At 42.4% G+C, this 21,250-nt stretch overlaps 1 protein-coding gene across 11 annotated transcripts in view; it reads left to right on the forward strand.

Annotated features, from left to right (window-relative positions):
* Positions 1-21,250, forward strand: part of LOC128738201 (liprin-beta-1) — a 106,082-nt gene that overhangs the window by 80,271 nt on the left and 4,561 nt on the right. For 9 of the 11 annotated variants that reach the window (XM_053833152.1, XM_053833151.1, XM_053833156.1 and 6 more), the window contains 5 exons: positions 10,956-11,321; positions 11,381-11,564; positions 12,937-13,466; positions 13,530-14,066; positions 14,126-14,461. In XM_053833152.1, the coding sequence (XP_053689127.1) occupies positions 10,956-11,321; positions 11,381-11,564; positions 12,937-13,466; positions 13,530-14,066; positions 14,126-14,461 (1,953 nt within the window). The remainder of the gene's footprint in view (positions 1-10,955; positions 11,322-11,380; positions 11,565-12,936; positions 13,467-13,529; positions 14,067-14,125; positions 14,462-21,250) is intronic. The other 2 variants (XM_053833159.1, XM_053833160.1) reach the window with 2 other exon arrangements.

A 21,250-nucleotide genomic window follows, 5' to 3' on the forward strand; every position in this document is an offset into this window, starting at 1 on the left:
GAGAAAAAAGAAGTTCGTTTTGTATTATCCATTAAAACAATCACATTCTGGAACACGAACTCGGTATCAATTATGCAATCAAATGGAATGAGAGTTTCGAAAACACCACCAGGAAGCTAAAACTTTTCAGAAAAAAATTTAAAAAATACACTGCATCTATTCGTGTCAACAGAGCGGGTGATATTAGGCAACTAGGAACGAGTTGAATTAATTAAAATCATAGTGGAAACGAGACACGGAAAAAAAACTCCACTGTGTATTCCATTGGCAAGTGGCAATCACGCCCCATTGTGTACCTCATCGACACCGGATGATTTATCCAATGCTTGCTAATGAAAATTGTATTGCAGATTTATCTATTCATTAGTTTATTGATTAGCAGTCGAACATTTAATCATAATCATTCATCGTTTTTGCAGATTTTTCTCTAACTTGATTAACGTTTTCTCTACACTTGGCAAGGGAAACTAGAGATATTAATTTTGTTGCCTGAAATATCCGTTTACTTATGGTTGAAAACAAAGTACCATGCATCTCCTTTTCATTATCGGAACTCAAAAACTAAAATATACATTCGGGCCGAAGAGACCCGGAATTTCATGAAATTTTGCATACGAGCATAGTTTACGGGTTTATTAATGAAAACAATTCTTAAACAATAAATTCGAGGTCTATCATTTTCCTCGAAAACTTCAAAGGAAATTTTCTGATTTTCTCAGACATCACTTATTTTAATAGTTTATAACTCATGAACCAAGCATCGTAAAACATAGACCAACCTCATGTTTTTGTGTTGACCTTTGTAATGAGGTCAGACATCTAATTACTTTTTACGACTGTAGTTTTTTACAATCGACGGAGGGAACAGTAGAAGAAAGTAATCAAACAAAAGTGTTCATAATTTATTTATTTACTATTTGATGGGGTTTTCAACCGTTGGTTGGTTCGCCCCAAAAGTGTTAATAATATCACAGGGGAGTCAAGACGTGAATGGGGAAAGAGCGGCAAATTTGGTAAGGGAGGGTTATTGAAACATCGCTTATAAGGTAGAAAGGAATTTTATACAAACTCAATAAGCGCTAGACTAGTTCAGGGAACAGACTAGAGGCCAGAGACTAGATATGAGGCAAAACCCGAGACTAGACTAGACTAGACTAGACCAGAGACTACACCAAATCAGATCAGTCCAAGGATCAGTTCATACCCAAGACCCGATTAGAAACCAAACAAGACGGAGAGACCAAATCAGACCCGACTAGAAGCCAGAGCAGACTAAAAACCAGAACAAACCAGAACATAACCAGAGCCCAGACTACCTAAGCAACAATGAGGGCTTTATTACACTTTTGTGATGGTTTTCATGACCAAAATTGGTCACAAAAACCAACATAAGAGTGCAGTAAAACTCAAATTGTTGCTTGGGCTAAAGCATACTAGGCCAGAAAGTAGAGTAAATCTGAGGCCAAAACAAATCAGATCAGAGACCAAATCAGAGACCACATTAGACCCTGGTCCACTCAGACCTGAGGCCAAAACAGAGAACACAGATCATATTAGACCATATCAGAGGCTTGCCTTTAAACCAAACTAGAATAGAATAGTGAACTGATCAGAAACCTAACCAAACCGAAGACCAGATTAGACCAGAAGTCAGATAAGACCGGATGAGAAACTAAATCAGATCAGGCAAGAAGCCAAACCAGATCAGACCAGAAACCAAACCAAAGACAAGTGACCGAACCAACGATCAATAAACCAGAGCAGACGACCAATATTGTAGGCAGCAAATTATAGCAGCGGGGCTCCTGTTGTGCTAAAAATGAAATGCTCTGAGTTTTTGAAATCGACGAGGCCGCATATTTGATGCCTACTGGAAGCATTTTTATCTTATTGGATCTTAAGCACCTCAAGGTAGCAAGTTGGGATATCTATGGCTTTTTATATTCTGCATACAAACAACGTATCTGAAGTGTTACTGTCCAGTAAAAGATAATTTGTACCTTTAGGAATAGGGCTATCGTCCAACACGCATCCTAGACAGTGAAATCAGTAACCAAAATCATTTTACTGCTGCCTTCGCGTTGCGTCGACAAATATTTTGTATCGTACCTTCTTTCTTCTTCGTAACGTTAATGTAGGAACTAATGAATAAAATAATTTTGGACGGCGATGAAAAAAGAACTACAAAAGACAATTCAATGGAACAAATTTTCTTTAAATTCTACGTTTACCTTCGCGGTTTTACTGTAGTTAACCGGAACATTAGCCATAGCCGATAGAAATATAGATGTCGGCATGTTCTTCAGCTTTCCTTCTGCTCCTCCTTCTCTTTCTGGGTGATTGCCCTCTGCTCACACACGGTCGTCTCTACTGACGCATCTGCATAAAAATGTCCATTTAAGGCCAGGTAGTTCTTCACAGTATGGTCGATTGCTTCGACCTCCCAGCCCAAGACGTGAAATGATGGGGCCACCTTTTTCTCGACCTTTCTCTTCAGCTTCTGCTGCTTTAACGGTTGCGTAACACAGGATGGTGGAACCAGGTTTCCGTTCAACAATCTCGCGTTTCTCAAGAAGGGAGAGGATGTCGGCTATATCCGGCGCAAACGAAGTGCCTCACGACGTCCAACTTCTTTGCTCCGGAGTGTGACTGGTAGTACGAACAAAGCATCGAACGTAGTTGTAGCATATGAAATCGTGTTTAGATTGAATAGTTCGGCGTTGTCATTTATTTCGAATGTTTGAATCACCGTCCAATTATATGTTTGGATTTAGTTGATTTTTTTCCAAACATACGTTGTCATTTATTTTATGAAATGAGACCTTGAAACTTTTCGTTAATTTTCACTATTTAGAGTTTGAAAATGAAAATTGTGATAAACACCACATAATTTCTACATCTATTATGATGGTATTCAAACCATTAAAATCCATTTATAGGTGGCAGAGCTATTAGTGTTCAAACTCTTTCATTTTTTCGTGACACTGACGCGTCAAAAGTTAATTAATATAAATCATTTTGACGTACAACACCTGCCATATATATCCTAGGGTTTCCCTTTATTTACTAGTATTTCCAAACTCCCCTGATATCTATGTCGACAATGACCAATTAGACCCCAAGTTCCACGTTGGTTAATGGTAACAAACACAATTTAGGCTTGTTGGGCATTATCCCCCCCATTGGACCCTTTCATTCTATATGGTATTATATGCATATTCTTGTCGTTTCAAACTAACAATGCTCTAGATTGAAATTGTAACTTAGAAATATTTGCCGGTTGTTTCGTAGCGGAGTGAAGGGAATCCTCATGCCATTGTCGATCTTTTCATCTTGCAAATGCCATTGTAAGGTAAACGTTATGAGCTGGTAGAGCAAGTGCTTGATAGGTTGCAATACAACGAACATGTTCACCGTAGCTGCAAGGTTACCGAGTCGGCTTTAACAAGCGAGTGGTCGTGGGTTCGAATCTTAGTAGAATCAAGCCATTCGATGTCAAGTGACTTTAGCATGGATTTATTCTGAGGCCCCTCATTTACCCTTCCTTCATGCTGTATTCTATATTTACCCTCTGAAGCCTCTTGACAGTGCAAATGTCCCTCCGGTAGTTAAGTGTACTGGTGAGAGGTACGAATGAGTCGTCGCCAGGGACGTCTATATATGGGATAGTACTGACAGCGAGGAATAAGTGGGTAAAGTAGATCAAGCTTTAAGGGAAGGGTAAACCCCAATACACACAGGCACGCATAAAATTTAATAAGCATGTCGCTCAATCAATAACGATTATAGCAAAAAGAAATGCAGTGCAGGTCATATAGCAAACACCCGGGCGATATCACAATACTGGTCGCAGTGATGAGTCCACACATGAAAAAAAACATGTTCTTGCCAGCCATAATGTAACAGTTAATGATGACCGCTACAGTGCAGTGCCACGATTATCGACTTATTTGTACCACAATTGAGTACCATTATTGTGGCATACCTATGGTTACAACAAGGCGGCGTAACATGCCGCACCGCGCAAGTAAAAACTGATTTTTTGAAACGTTCGGCGAACGAAAAATTTCGCGTAATGGACCTAGTCTCCTAGCTTCTGAGTTTTAATGCCGTTGGATTATTTCTTGCGTTGTGGGGTCATATGTTGTTTACGGTTGACGCCTTGGAAGACAACATTCGCCACGTTATCAACTCATGACCTAGATTGCTGCAAAAAGTGTCCTAACATTAGATTTCCTCTGAGGCAGCTGAAATAGTCATATGCTGGACATCATATTGGAATAAAATGGCAACGTGTTATTTTCCAAATAAGGGAAAATTCTATATTTCGAATAAATTGCCCTTTATGTTAGCATGGACATTATTTGCATTGACGAGGAAATTTCAAGCCTGCCCGCACTTTTTTGCTACCAAAAGATGAGAGTTTTATTTTTAAAATCCATCGGTTCTAAAATCAAAATCCCGCTGTAAAACATTTTTTGCAAGAATAAATAGTAAAATACTAACTCGTTTCTGTGCAAAACCGGTCTCCTTGCTACCTCTAGTTTGAGGTAATAAAGCTAGCGATTATTATAACATGAAATTGATAGAACACGGGAATTCGTAGTTTCACTAAGAAACCTCTGCTCATTATGTTAATTTTACTATTATAGCGTTTGCTACGATTATCTTAATATACAGATTCTTTTAAAGCACTCGTTAAAGAAACATTAGAAAAAAAGAGTCAAACAAAACTTAATGTTGTTTTCATTTTGCATAGTCAAATATTTAACCTAGAGATTCATTTCATGCCATAAGCCTAAATATTTAATTTTCTTCTCCTGTCTCGCCGTTTTCCTGGGTCGGACAAACTGTGTGCACCGTACGGTATCGTACTTCATGTTACACAACCGAAACAGCAGTTGTATTGTAATATATGAACATCAGCGTTGTTTGTATTATTACCGGCTAAAAAAGCACTGTCCCGTCGATGGCATACACTTTTGATCCAAATTGAGCAATATCAATTAATAAAATTAGAATCTTAGCCTTCAATTATAACACAAATTTAAATTTTAATTCTGCATGGATTGATTGTGATTCGGTAAGAGTTAAATTTTCGAATTTTCCAACCGATAATAGAGTAGTGTCGAAGACATTATGCTCACAACCAAACGGATAGACAACGACAGCACCGGAGCGGCATTATGATATGCAAAACAAATTCTCGGTTAGGAGGACACAACGCAGACGAAACCGGTCGGTCCCGACAGGAAAAATCCACATGCAAATAGGAGCAGTTTCTCGGTGGCTGCCTACCACCAAAACCACCAGCCCGGTTTGCTCGTCTCGTCGGTCACTCTTTATGGAGAGTGGATTTTTCATATGTCGTGCACAAGGCAGTGTTGTAAACTGCTTCCAAGTGCAGCGAAGAACTTGAACCGAACAGACGAAGCTTCTAATAGGGCTACCAGGAGATAAACTAACCCCATTTGAGGGTGGTGCCTCTTCTGTAGTTCGGTTATCTGACAAGAAGTTGAAAGCGGGTAGAAGCCGGCTCGGTATGCAAATTCCTAATTTTTCCCGTTTATTGCTGTTCGGCCAAGCAGCTTGCTGCTATGTGGCAATGCCACAGGTTTTTTTTTTCTACGGTGAAACTTTAATTTCTATGTTTGGTCAGCACGAAATGAGCACATTTATTCTATATACTTGTGACGACAGAATTCAAAAGTTAAGTTGAAATCCCGCACATGCTACCGCTCCATTATTTTTAGCAGAATAAAATAAAACGGCCGTCTTAGAATCTGCGTTTCACGTCTGATTCTTGATTTTGTTTATGATCAACAATATAAAAAAGAACGAATAAATACCGCAAGAAAAAACACGAAATAATGAATGTACATCCACCTCAAACTTATCGAGCCAAATGTAAACAACAAATGGATCACTTTGGGAAGCATCAGCAGCGCCCACCACGTCCGGATAACATCGTAATGTAGGAATTTTTTCCACCATGCTTGAAAAGTAAGTAAGTTTAGCTGTTTTCCGTCGCGGTCGCGGCTTTGCTTTTCCCAAGCATATTCGCGAAACGAATGGATGCCACCAGAGAAAAAAGACTGATTCTTTTACAGTGCGGCGGTGGAGGACAATTTGTTGTTTACGCTGCTTCACTGACCATTTTACTCTACCGCACAACCCCGAACGGAAAACGGACTGGCTGGCTGGCCGGTTGGCCGGCTGGCCTGTAATGATTTCTTGTTTTGTTTGGGTCGCATTTTTTTCTCTCTCGAAGAGACTGAAGCCAAACCACGGCACTGGCATGGCTGTGTGGAGATTTATGCTGGCGAAAAGGTGATGATTTTGCTGCTAAAAGTTTTATCGATGCTGTGATTTTTAAACGGACAGCCTCGAGACAGTAATTGGGTGTAAAAATGATGAATTTGTTTTTATTATGCTCTGCAGTGTCGGGCGATTGTGTAACTGCTGGGGTGGGTTGATAATTAAATATACAACTTTTTTCAAGTGAAAAGCGCCATGGATGATTCGAGTGAAATGTTTGAATCATAACACGACGGAACCTCTATTAAAATATAAGGGATTGTCATTAAATACAATCCGCACATCCATCATAATGCCTACACATTCATGACCGTCATTACCAAGCGACGACGGCGGCATTTATGACTTTGGCGACTCTTCAACGAAATGCAATTAAAAATCCTATATAATTGTAAAAAAGCAACCATTAATGTAAGAATTAACAAGCGACAAACTCATGCTTTGTTACCTCTAGAGCAGACATATTTATCAAAGCTGCAATGTCAGCTCCCCTAAGTGTTGTGAAAATGAGTGAAAACAGGTGTTATCTTTTCTAAGACTATTAATATTTTTATTTGCTCAGACGATTTCAAACGAATCAAATGATTTCTTTCCAAATGAAAACCACTACTAACTGCCTTGAGTCATGCAAACAAATACATGTCCTTAAAATGACATAAACTAGCATGTTTTCATCGATACTAGCACAATCGAGTCGAGTTTGGTGTGTTGCAATAAGAATCAAAATAACACCCTAAGTTTTTGCTGAACGACATAAATATCGATTGATTCTTTATACGTTTTATAGGCAGGTTTTAACTACAGATTTCACCATTTTCACAAAAAAGGTTTCTCTAAAGTGGGCACTTTCTCTCAGCTTTAGTCAGCACAACTTGAACAGCTGTATAAAGTTGCGTAATTCGTTGAATGTTTGCTTCTTGTGATCAGAGGTTTTCGTTACATTCAAGTTTCACCGAAAACCGCCTATCACAAGAAGCCTACAATTCTAATCCCGGTGATCAACTCAATCACCATCACTCGTTAGTTCATTTGCAATGATAAACTGGAAAAAACTGGGAAATGTCGATTTGAGACCAAAAATATATTGGATCGTTCAAAAGCAGGTGGGACTCCAACCCACACTTTCTCGGATGGTACCAAGTGTTTTTTAGTTTTGTATTGTTCTTCTCTGTTGCCAAGGTATACGAACTGGTCGACTACCTCAAACTCATCCCCATCGATTACCACGGTTCTGCTCAAGCGCACCCTTTTACGCTCGGTCCCACCTGCCAACATATACTTTGTTTTAGATGTATTCATCTTTAACCCAATCTTCTCTGCTTCGCGTTTTAGCCTGGTGTACTTATCTTCTACCACTTCAAATGTTCCGCCAAAGTATCCACGTCGTCAGCAAAGCAGATACATTGACTGAATGTATTGAAAATCGTGCCCCGCATTTTGATCACCGCTCGTCTTACAACACCTTCAAGCGCAATGCTGGATATCAGGCAGGAAAGACCATCTCCTTGTCGAAGTCACCTGCGGGATTCGAATGGGTCCGATAATCCACCCGAGACTCTCCTACAGCACTGGAACCCATCCATCGTAGTCATGATCAGTCTAGTATGTAAGTTTACCCGGAGAGCCGTTTTCGTCCAAATTTTTCCTCCAATTCCTCGGACACCGAGTACTCTCCGCCAGATCTCGCTCCACCTGGTCTAACCATCTTGCTCGCTGCGCTCCTGGTCGTCTTGTTCCTACCGGATTTGAGGCGAACACCATCTTTGCAGGGTAGTTGTCCGGCATTCTTGCAACATGCCCTGCCCATCGCATCCGTCCAGCTTTTGCTACCTTCTGGATACTGGGTTCGCCATAGAGCTGTGCGAGTTCATGGTTCATCCTCCGCCTCCATACTCCGTTCTCCTGTACGCCGCCGAAGATCGTTCTTAGTACAAGGTGCACTTTGTACGGGGACTTAGTCTGCTCGACCGCAATTGCTTGTGGAGCCCATAGTAAGCACGACTTTCGCTGATAATACGTCTCCGAATCTCACGGCTGGTATCATTGTCCGCCGTTACCAGTGGGTCAAGGTAGACAAATTCATCGACTACCTCAAACTCATCGCCGTCGATCAATATACTACTGCCCAAGCGGTATCGTTCGGCCTCGGTTCCGCTGGCCAGCATGTACTTTGTTTTAGACGTATTTACCTTTAACCCAATCTTTTCTGCTTCGCGCTTTAGTCTGGTGTACTGTTCAGCCACCGCCACAGATGTTCTGCCGATAATATCCATGTCATCGGCAAAGCAGACGAATTGACTAGATTTGTTGAATATCGTGCCCCGCGTGTTGATATCCGCTCGGTTCATTACACCTTGTAGCGCTATGTTGAACAGCAGGCATGAAAGACCATCACCTTGACGAAGCCCTCTGTGTGATTCGAATGAACTTGACAATCCACCCGAAATTCGAACACAGCACTGCGTACCATCCATCGTAGATTTAATCAGTTTGATGAGCTTCCTGGGGAAGCTGTTCTCTGGAGAAGCTTTACCCTTTTACGTGATAATTTAAAACGGCTGTATTTCAACATTTGAACAACACAAAAAACGCAACAAACATACGCATCAAAATGTCGACAAAACATACAAAAAGATGATGAACATACGACAGAAAGACGAAAAGACAGTAAAAAGACAACACTTTTGTAGTCTTAACATTTAATAGGATAATGAAAAAAAATTATAAAAAGAGCCGAAAAGCTAAAAACAAAAGAAGAAATGACGACAAAACATGATGAAATAATGTCAAAAAATGAATAAAAAACGACAAAATAAATACGAAAAGACCTTCAAGCGCAATGCTGAATAGCAGGAATAGCAGGCAGGAAAGACCATCTCCCTGTCGAAGTTCCCTACGAGATTCGAATGGGTCCGATAATCCATCCGAGACTCTCCTACAGCACTGGAACCCATCCATCGTAGCCATGATCAGTCTAGTAAGCTTACCCGGAAAGCCGTTTTCATCCAAAATTTTCCATAGCCCTTGTCGGTTTACACTATCATATGCGGCTTTGAAATCGATGAACAGGTGATGCGTGGGGACTCGAAATTCGCGGTACTTCTGGATCTGTCGCAGGGTGAAGATTTGGTCCGGTTTTGTTCCGACATTTCTTTGCAATTTGCCGCCACCAAATGGTAGCGAGTTGTTGAAAAATACTGCTTTTGGAATGTACTTTTATCTTATAGTGATTATAAAGATATGGCGATTTGTTTTTATTTAAGCGGGTTTGCGCGAAGATAATTGTAGCACAATAATGATCTGTTCACTTTACTGGCGGGACGTTAATTGAGTCGAACTGTTTGTTGTACCGACACTCGCTGTTGCACGTCCGGCTACCAATTTAGCAATTTTGTGAGTGTTGAAGTCGTATTTTACGCAGTTTATTTTTATGCAATTCACAACTGCGTGCATTTTTTGAGAATTTATAAATGGGCCCGATCGGGATGCGAGGTGTATTTATCTATCAGAAAAAATTACATGTTACCAGTATGTTAAAAAAAATGGTAGCAGCAAACAGCAGAGAAAAGTAGCAGCAGACAGCAGAAAAATATCTGATCCAAAATTCGAAAACGGGATATCTGAAACGAATAATTTAAATAAGATTCATTAATAAATATATTAAAATAGTGCTTCTTATTGCTAATTTTTAAAATAAAATAAAATTATTGACCTCTAGGGAGCTGAAAACGAAAAAATACGCTAACATTTTTTCACTCAAATTTAGATATTCACGATGTGTTGAAACAATTAGTAATTTTTACTTATTTTTCATCAGTAATGTTTACCTAACTGGTATAAACATTTAGCTTTACCTAAATTTAAGTGATTTCGACGTTATGATTTCCATTACGGACGAAAAGACAATGAAGTAAAATAATTTAAAGAAATCTGAGCCATTTTTTTACAAAGTTATTCGAAAAAGCAGAGGTTTCAAATTATATGTAAGTGGCGTTTAAATCCGACCAACCGAAAGAGCGTAGCTCGAGCCCCATTGAACGATCCAATGTATTCAATATATTTTTTTTCAGACACTTCCTTACATTACAAAAAAGAGTTTTACCATTATATTTTAAGGAAAGTTCAAGAACCGCAGATAGAAAATTTAAAGAGAAGCTTGGACCAAATAATATTACATTTGACATTTTCAATCTAAAAATGCTCGCAGTCATTGCGATGTTTAGTTTTGATAAATAAACAAAAATTATTATTTTCTTCTTAATCTCAACCTAATCTAATACCTAATATGAATTTGTTGAACCTTCCTTCCAATTCGCATGCAAGTTAACGATCATACTTTTCAAATACAAACTTTCATACAAATTGATTTTTTTGCCTGTAGTAAAATATAAGTTTGTACAAAATGTAGTACTTCAGTTAACTAAAAAAGACGTGATCGATTTTCAGAACCTGATTTTTTAAATTTTAGTCGGCCATGTTCCCGTAAATAATACTAATAGCATGCCTTTATGAATTTGATATTAAAATAGATCTAACATTACAATTAACTTCACTTTCATACTAACGCAAACTTTCTCTCTGAAATCACTGTTTTACTTTTTCTAACCCATTTCCTCCGTTCTCTTCTCTCCTCCAAGGAAATGCTTTCCCGATCATCGCTAGAAACCCAAAAGTTGGAGCTCATGTCTGCCATGAGCGAGCTAAAACTACAGCAAGCCGCCCTGGAGCGGGAAAATCTGGAACTTCGAACCAGTTTAGTTAACGGCACACCGCTCAACAACGGGAACTTGATCGGCAATCTGCTAACCAGCAACAGCATAAACAACAACAACGCCAGCGCCATCACAGCGAGCCTCCTTCGACGGACGCCAATCCTCGGCAGTGGACGCCTGGTAGCGTCAACCGCAGCGAATTCGATCAACTCGTCACCCCTGCATCACGGCAGCCACGGCAGTCTGCCCCAGCAAGCCGGTGCCACTTCACCTAGTCCTATCACACCAAAAGTAGGTTCCGCTAAACTAACTAAGATCGTTACAATTTACTCATTCCGGTTGTTTTACAGACCCCACCAGCTTCCTACCGGCAGCGAGTGGATCTACACTACAGCAGTCTTCCACGGCAAGCCTTCGCGACGACACTGTCCACGGCCAGTGGATCGAGCGGCAGTTCCGGGACCAGCGCTCCCGTCAATGGTTCCTCCGATGCCACCGACGGCAACGCCAATCTGCGGCGCAACGTAGCATTCGGTAAATGTCTAGCTTCGCTAGAAAAATATCTCGATGTTCTTAATCGTAAAGCCGAAGCGGCCACCGCTGAACAGACCGCTTCTGCTTTCCTTTCAGCAATTCCTCCCTCTGCAGCCGATGTCGATGTTATTGGTGGTGGCAGCGAACGCCCCATCCCAGCTTTCAATATGTCCGCATCGATGAACGCTCTATCCCTATCTACCGCGATTGGCTCAAATCTGAAAAATCTCAAACCAACCTCCGCTTCGGTGCAGAACATCCACTGCACCGAGCCTCCACTTGGATCGTCTCGTGAACAGCTGATCGATCTCGATCAGGACCATCAGGAACGGGCAACCACGGAACCACCCACCGGTTCTACCACCCAGGTCGAACCTCCCAAGTCACCACAAGACACGAGACAACTAGCAGCCAAGAGCACTCCCATTCTGGACGCAGCTTTTCGCTCACAGAAAACGGTTTTCTTCCCACACGTCATAACCGGCGGCGGTGGTGGCGGTGGCGGTCAGCTACGTGGATTTTCCGTACCAAATCTAGGTGCTCTTTTGCGATGCAAACTTTTTGTTTCCGCGCCGCCAACCTAACTGCATCACCGTGGCTTCCGCTGTTTCCGTTGTTTCGAAGAGTGTGCCGTTCATGTTGTTCGATTTTTTTTCCACTGTGCTCGACTTTTTATGTGTCCTCCTTTTCTCATTGTTCCTTCCAATGTCCTCGATTGTCGTGTTTGCTAGTGGTTAGTGATTAACACAAGTTTGGCTTTGTACAGAGAACTTTATTCTTGATCGCGGGACTGTTCGTCGATGTAACAATGTTTAATGTTATGTTTAAATTTATGGTAATTCTGATGGAACCTAGAGAACCAATTTTACCAGTTTTTTTTCCAGTTCACAATGCTGCAATTGGAGTAAAAACCGTGCGCGTCCTTTTTTTGAAAGCGGTAAAAACTTCTTGTTTAGAATAAAATTCTAACAGCAAAACTTCATCAATTTCATGCTATTTTTTATCCGATCAAGAACAAAGTTCATCAAAATTAACATTTTGGCTTTTGTTTTGATTTAGTTTAGTACAAAATTTAGATTCACTAACTAAAGATCGAATAAAAACCCCCACCCTAAATTTTCTTCGATTTGCATCGAACCGTGATCGTTGTCCATCCAAAGCATTTCATCGTTTAAAGTTGTGTCCAGTTTAAGCTGTAATGACCCGTGTTTACCTGTACCAATAACGATGCCGAATTTTGCGTTCAACAACAAACAACAGCATCAGATCTGAACTGTTGTTCGCCATATGAAATATTTGATTCTACTAATACTATTCATAGCAACATTTTCATTCGATTCTAATTCTTCCTTTATTTTCCCCCCACTCTTAGATTCGGGAACGCTTTCCACCGACCGCACCACCGACGGGCAGGCCAGTCAGCGGAGCTACACACCGAACCCGTCGCCTTCGCCCTCGCTGAGTCACAAAAACCTGAAGGGGTTGCGGAATATTTTCGGCAAAATTAAGCGAAGCAACAGCGGAACCCTGGAGGACGCAGCGAACAGCGGTGACGGGGGTGAATTCAGACGAGGTGGCGTTCGGGCAACCGCCGGCGGACGGCTAGGTTGGAGTACGGAATTCCGAAAGCCGGATAAACCTTTTCGGGAGTGGAATCTGGATACGTTGTGTCAATGGTTCGAGCAGCTTGGGCTCGGAATGTACGAGGAAGATCTACGCCGGTGGCTTAAGGTAGGAGGGGCAGCCGAGCTAGCTCAGGCATCTCCCGTGGATGTTGAAAAAGAGCTGAACATAAAGAATTCGTTGCACCGGAAAAAGATTGTGCTGGCGGTTGCCGATTTGACGGGAAGTGACGACGGGGATGTGTTGTTTAAGAATGCAGGAAAGTTGGATACACATTGGGTAAGATGCAAACTTCATTTTCCAGCTAGAGAACGATATCTAATAAAGATTAATTTCTACCAGGTTCTTCGATGGTTGGATGACGTAGGTTTACCTCAGCACAAAGATATTTTCACTGCCGCCCGCATGGATGGACGCATGCTGCACAAACTGACCATGGACGATCTAGTCAATCTGCATGTAACTTCCTGTCTGCATGTGGCCAGTATCCGACGAGGCATTCAGCTGATGCGAGAGCAAAAGTGGAACGCGGACTGTATAATCCGTACTTCCATAACGGACGAATCCTGCGGCATTAAAGACGAAGTGCAGCTGTGGTCCTGCCATCGGGTAATGGAATGGCTGCGGGCTGTCGATCTCTCGGAATATGCACCGAATCTTAGGGGTGCCGGAGTCCATGGAGCGCTGATGATGTACGAGGTTAAATTCACTGCCGAACTGCTGGCTGAGCTGCTGAGTATTCCACCGAGTAAAACGCTGCTAAGAAGACATCTAGCCACGCACTTCAAGGAACTGCTTGGTCGAGAAATCATTCAAGTCAAGCGAGACGCTGAAAATACGCTCGGATTTCAACCGCTAACGCTAACAGCTAAAATTAAAGTAAATTCTTCAACATAAATCTTTGATCATTTTTAATCGATTAACATTTTTTTTTGCAGACGCCGAAAAAGTCACAGTTTTCGTTGAAGCGCAAAAAGAGCTCCAAGGGGCTGACCGGGGACGAGTGGAGCGAGTACGTGTGCCCGATGGGCGACTCAGGTCAGGAACATCTTCCTCCACAGCGGCTGCTTCCATCATCGCCAAAGGCTGCATCCGCTGCTGGTTCCGTTAATAACACTGCTGCTGTTGTAAATACCATTGCTACCACTAGTACTACCAGCACTAGCAAGGATGTTTCGTACCAGCAGCATCACAGCTACAACAACTCACACGCCACAAGTGCTTCCTCCTATTCAGCTAACACTAATCATGTCACTAGCAATCCGATGGCGGCAGTAAGTTTTTGTTAAATAACCCATTCTTAACCCAAAATCGTCCTAATGTTCCCTATTGTGTCTGTTTGCTTTGTATGTTGCAAGTTTGTGACTAATTTTCGAAGAGGGGACTTGAATGTTTTTCATCAGAATTTAGCATAATAATTAGTATTAACCCTCTCCGTCCACAAGGTTTTCGGTAATCAAATTTAAAAAAGGAAATTTCTTGTGACATTTTATCATAAATGGGAACAAATTTGCAAAATCTTTATCATTGAGTGAGGAGATCGATAAATGGACTAAAGACAATAATAACTTATTATTGTTATTAACCAATTCAAGTGTTAACCCAACATTTCGATTCAGGGTATGGTAAAAAGGCGAAAGCTTCAGTTTGTTCATCAGCACTTTGCGAATCCGCTACTAATCTAGGGTCTAGTGTACAAGCTTTCCGACAATGAAAAGCGTGAGTCGGGAAAAAGCAGGTGATACTACGCCTGCACCAATTTCATTTCGGAGATAGTTTTGGAGGTCTGCGAGGCAAACGTGTGACTGGACTGCAAGCCGTTGAGCAAGCCCGTTGCGGAAGTTATACTAGGAAAAGGAAAAGCGAAGGAGAAAGGTGCTGTCTACAATTATAATTATGGCGAAGGTACGACGCGGGCCGGCAGCGAAGAGCGGATGAAGCGAAAGCCGTGCAGGGCTTGTGAGCGCACAGATCACCGACTGCGATCCAGCGAAAACGTAAAAAATCTATCGTATACTGACTGGATGAAGTCATTCGTTTCAAGGTGTGCCTCAACGGGCACGGAACGCCCCAATGCAAGTTTAGGCTGCGGATCAGGCCAGTGCAGGGCGCAATCAGCGCTCATATATGGGACAACAATGTTACGTTGTCGCGTATGATACCTATGAACCTTCGCTTCGGCGACGAAGGGACGTCAGTGACGTTAGTGGCGAAAAGCCTGATGGCTGGGAACTGGCGGGGAAGCTCACGTATAAATGGACCCCCAATATTGTAAGTGCGGAGAAGGAATCCCAGCGAAAGAATCTTAGGGTGTTGGCGCTAGGTGCGGATGTAAAGCTATTGCTGAAAACCGTCCATAGGGTTGCACTTGTCGTACAGCGGATGGGCGGAAATGCTTATCGGGTTGAACAACATCCACACGTTGAAGCTAAACACCAAACGAATTCGCAGTTTCCCGACAGCCATCTGATGGCCTTAAAGAGGCTGAAACAACTGGGATAGAAGCTGAAGAAGAACCCGAAGCTACACCAAAACGTCTGCCGATAAATCGGCCAGTACCAAGAGAAGGGGTACGCGCATCTGGCAACGGAGGAGGAACCCGCCAAAACATCGCCTTAAACGTCGTCCAGAGCCCTAAGAAGCCAGAGAAGGTGCGGAGCATTTGAGATGCTGCTGCAGCAGTCCCTACTAACACAGTTGTTACAAACCAATTGTGGCAACCGATTTATGACTAATTTCAGTCATAAATAACTTTCTGCAACCATAAGTGCGAAAAGTGTGCTGCTTGGGGTACAAAGTGTGTCCCCAAACACCAAACATGCTTGTTCCTGTGATGTCTATCTTAGTCTGTTTTCAACAGCGTAGGATTGCCTTTGGCGGAAATATACGTTAAATGTATCACCAGCTGAAGATGATCGCTCAAGATGAGCGTTTTCTTTTCCGCAAAAACCCTCAATATCCTCCAAGCATCTATGTCATGGACGTTGCCTCTTCTGGGTCGACAAGTTATTCTTGATGTCCAATTTTTGGAGAAACTAAACACGGAAGACAGTATCCAAAGGCGGCGGCAGTAATATTACATCCCCGTTACGTTGACGGTTACTTCGACAATGTCGACACTGTTGAAGAGTCTATAGATCGAGAGAAGCACGCGCGGTACATTCACCTACGAGGTGTGTTTGAGATTCGGAACTAGGTGTCTAATTCTCCCGAAGTGCTACAGAGTCTAGAATGACGATGCTGAAATTACGTAGAACCAGGCTGGTGATGAATTCTCCTCCACGCAGCTTTGTGATGAGTTTGCTTCGTATTTACCTACGTGAAGACAAACGGCCTACCATAGCCATCTTGGTCCACTTCTTTTTATAGTTTTTAACGACGCAACCCATTCCATAGACAATGGATGTCGACTTGTTTACGCCAATGACTTCAAATTCTACTGGACGATTCGTAACTTGAATCGTCTGCAGCTTTTATTAGATAAATTTACGACGTGGTGTAAACTGAACTCCTTGATTAAAAGCACTGCCAAATGTGAAGTAATTGCTTTTCACCGAACTCAAACGCTAATTCTTCTCGAGGTAAGCGTTAAACACGTTAATGACCTTCGCGTTATTCTTGATACAACCCAAGCAGCACTAAAATTGGTTCTAAATCACTTGTCACAACTGCTTTATAACAACTGTGCTAGTAGAGAACGCTGACGTTCGACAGGCGCCGCACGACGATCGCGTATAAAGCTAGTAGACAACTAGGGTTCATCACTAGAGTAAGACGGGACTTCAAGAATCCTCATTTCCTGAAAGCCCTGTACTGCTCTTGTACGCTTGCACGTCCCATACTGGAAAACATTTGTGTGATTTAAGCCCCACACCGGCACACTTGGAACTTGCGGATTGAGCGTGTGTAGAGAAGATTCATTCGTTTAGCTTTGTGGGATTTACGTTGGCGAGATCCCGCCAATCTTCCCCCTTACCCGGATCGCTGCCTTTTAATAGTACTAGACACCTTTGAACTACAGCAGGCCTTACTTGTAGCGAAAGTGTTCAACGGTGAAATAGATTCCTCGAAACTGCTGTCTATGATAAACTTCCGTGCATCACAACGTGTAATGAGGCCATCCTCGAAGACCTGTAAACCGGTTTCACCGGATGAACCTCAGTTATTCTAAACCAACAGCGTTTTGAGAGAAAACTTTCAATAGTGTAGAACATCTTTTCGGATTTGGCGAATCCTCTCATTATGTTTAAAAATAGATTAGCCAGAACTAGTTCAATTTAATCGCTTCATTAAGACTTGGTGTCACATGATGTACAATAAATAAACAAAAATAAGGTAAACATTGCTAAACATCCAATACCAGTTTAAGCTGTGCAACAAAACACTGCTACAGAAATAGGTTTACCGTTCTATCCAAACAGGTTCTATAAACCTCTTTGATTGTCCTAGTTCGTTTATACTATTCCAGTTTGCTTTCCAACTCGTCAAGTTCCTTTTGTATAGCACATGACGAAACTCCACAAAAAGGTTCTGGCCCTATAAATCTTGAAGATGACCCTGTTCTTGTTAGTGAATTGGGTGTCTCATTCCCTTCAACTTCACAATAACCCAGATTGGCCTGGTTCTTATGAGTCAGCAGTAGCAGTGAAAGAATACATTCCCACAGCAGTTATAAATTGCACATTATAACCTTTAGCGCCTTGAGTGCGTGCTGTCTGTCAGAGAAAATACAAATATTTACGTGTCGGGAATTCCTCTTCAGACAGATGTGGACGCATTGTAAAATGACGTACACGTCTGTCCGAAAGACTGTCGACCAGTTTGCCACAGGAACATACTAATCTATTCCAGGACCGGTGTTGCCAGTTACTCTAGATTTATTTATTTTTGAACCGTCAGTGATAAAAGCTTAGTGAACCGCACCGAACTTCGGGACCATCTTGTTCCAAAGTTTCAATTTTGGTATCTATTTGTTATTTATTATTATTTCGTTAATGTGAAGACTATCCGATATTCTAGTATGACACATTGCCTCGTTGCGGATTTCTACAATGACTTAACCTTAGGGCACTTCTTTCCATTTCAATCGCACTATTTGGTAAAGTGGAATGAGGTGTATTGCCTCTAAGGCTTTTGTTGGTAGTAGGTACTTCTCATAAATCCACAAATCATTACGAATGCCTTCCTTTGTGATTTGTCAAACTTAGTTTACGTTAACTTTTTTGACGTTTTTGAGCATGGCTTTCGCTGATAATAATTCTCACAGGTACCCGAACTGGTTGAGTAATTCATTCCCGTCGATTACCTTGGTACTGTGTAAGCGGATCTCGCCGACCGGCGTATTTCTCTTCAACCCAATCTTCTCTGCTTCGCGCTTTAGTTTGGCGTAGTGATCTCCTACCGCCTCAATTTTTCTGTCGACATATCACCGCTCGTCTTATAAAACCTTTCAACTCAATGTTGAATAGCAGGCGAAAAGACCATCTCCTCGTCGAAGTTCCATGTGAGATTCGAATGCACTGCACTGGATCTCATCCATCGTAACCCCGATATGTCTTAACCAGGCTTCCGTCGTGCTCGGAAAAAAATCTCATTTATCTGGCAAAGTACAGCAGAAGAATCGATTTGCTGTCTCTCTGTCGAACGTTACCTTCTCTGACAAGCGACGAGTTTTTTGCTCTTACAGTCTGTTGCTCTGCTCCCGAGTGTGCGTCAGTTTTGTTTCATCTTTTTTTTTGCCGGAGCACTAACGAATGCATGCGCTCAAGGTCACGGAGCAAATCGTTTCTGCCGATTAGCTCTGCTTGTAGTTGTGCTCCTCCTGCGTAAGATGAGTGGTTATAAGAGAAAACAGTATTCAAGCATCATTCGGAGGAAGAGCAAACGATTAAACAGAAAACGAAAGCTCTTGGTCATTGAAAAGCAAATTGCTCTATCTCTGCATGCCTAAGATGAGCAAAATCAAGCCTGGTCTAAATGGCTTCCCCGGGAAACCGTTTTTGTCCAGAATTTTCCATAGCTCTTGTCGGTTTACACTATCATATGCGGCTTTGAAAGCATTAAACAGGCAGTGCGCGGGGACTCGGAATTCGCGGCACTTTTGAAGGATTTGCCGCAGGGTGAAGATTTAGTCTGATGTAGACCAACCCTCCATGTAACCGGATTGATAACATTCCACGAATCCATTGGCTTTTGGTGACAGTCGATGGAAGGTGACCTTACAAAGCGCTTTATAGGCAGCATTCAGAATAGTGATTCTGTACCGATAGCTTCTTTAACTTCGCTAATCGATGGGAATGGGCGCCGTTGCTTGTACCAATGAAGTCACTTCTTTACTACCACGGTTCCTGAACACCATCCAGGTGTGCATCGTTGTGCTGCTTCTACTTTTCGATCACTAAACGGTCGTCTGACAAAATACCTCCATCTTTATCTCTACACATGACAGAACTTCTGGTCTGGTACCATGCAGGCTCCTTGGGACCTTGGGACACTTAATTAAACCCCACCAAGCCCCCACCATCTCTAGCCACGGTTGCATTGCACCGAGGATTGGAGTTCTCTTCCGCGATTCGCTCGGAATGTAACATGGATCAATGCTGTTTACTATAGCATTGAGAGCAAATTGTTTACAAGATTAGCCGTAGAAGAGACTCAATGTGTAGCTCCGAATAGACCCGCCATAAGTTTCTTATGAAGTCATCCAGCGCTGCACGTCCCTCGTCTCGGAAAGTGTGACAGGCAGCTCGGATCCCGAGCCAATTTTGCCTGCAATTGTTCAACTTTCTTCAAATTATCTGAGCATTACCACTAGGGAGAATTTGGTCAAATACTGACGGCCAAGGAAGCAGCTGAATTGGATTCTGAGGATTAAAAAGCGCACAAAGGAGAGCAGAGAACGTAAAGAATTAGAACAACTATTTCGAGCTAATGACCCGGACGAAACATGACAAATGCAGGGACGAGGGAGGGAATCTAATCACAAACGAGCGTAAGGTGATCCAAAGACAGGCGGAAGCTGTTTTTCGGTGAGCAATGGTGAAGTTGCAGAAGGAGGTGGTACATAAATTAACCTTGAAGTGCCTATGGAAGGTAGTAATGTCCCAGCAGCGGATCTTCAAGAAGTCAAACGAGAAATCAGGTTGCTGAAGACCAATGAAGCCGCCAGTAAGAACCGCCTACCGGTAGAGCTTTATGACTATGGCCAAGATACGTTGACAACGGCTCTACAGGGGGTTATTTCCAAAATTTGGGAGTAGGAGATACTATCCAAGGAATGAATGAAAGGAGTGGTTTGTCCCATCTACAAAAAGGGTGATCGGCTCGACTGCTGCAACTATCGCGCCATAACGTTGGTAAACGCCACCTGTAATGTATTCTTCCAGATATTGTCTTGCCGGCTGTTACCGATAGTATAAGGCTTCGCAGGGAATTACCAGGTGGGCTCGCGCAGCTCCGAAGCAAATTTTCACCATCCGGCAGTTCCTGCAGAAATGTCGGGATAAAACGTGCCCAAGCATCACATGTTTATTAACTGCAAAGCAGCATACGATACAGTCGATCGAGACTAGCTATGTCAGGTAATGCACACGGATAAACTGACGCGACTGATCACAGCTGCATTGGATCGAGTAATGCGTTTCGTGCGCATCTTGGAGACACTCACGAGTCTCTTTGAGACTCGGCGAGGGTTGAGACAAATTGACGACTGGGGTCAGTCCCGGCGTAGTGGTTAGCATTCATGTCTCTCACGCCGAGGACCCGGGTTCAAATCCCAACCCCGCAGAAGTCACGCAGAAGTTTGCAGCTGACTTTGATACCATAGCCAGGAACTTTGCGATGGCGGAGGCAATCTACGCCGAACTGAAAGCGGAGTCTAGGAGAATTGGGTTAAAAATAACTGTGTCGAAGACCAAATATATGAAAGGAAGAGACTCAATTGAGACAAATCTCAGTGCATCCAACGAACGGTAACGGTTAAGGGCGACGAACAAGAATCTCTGCCACGATGAATTCATGTATTTGGGATCACTAGTGACCGTGGTAACAACAACACTAGTAAG

Source organism: Sabethes cyaneus, chromosome 2, assembly GCF_943734655.1.
Source record: "Sabethes cyaneus chromosome 2, idSabCyanKW18_F2, whole genome shotgun sequence".
Classification (NCBI taxonomy): Eukaryota; Metazoa; Arthropoda; class Insecta; order Diptera; family Culicidae; genus Sabethes; species Sabethes cyaneus.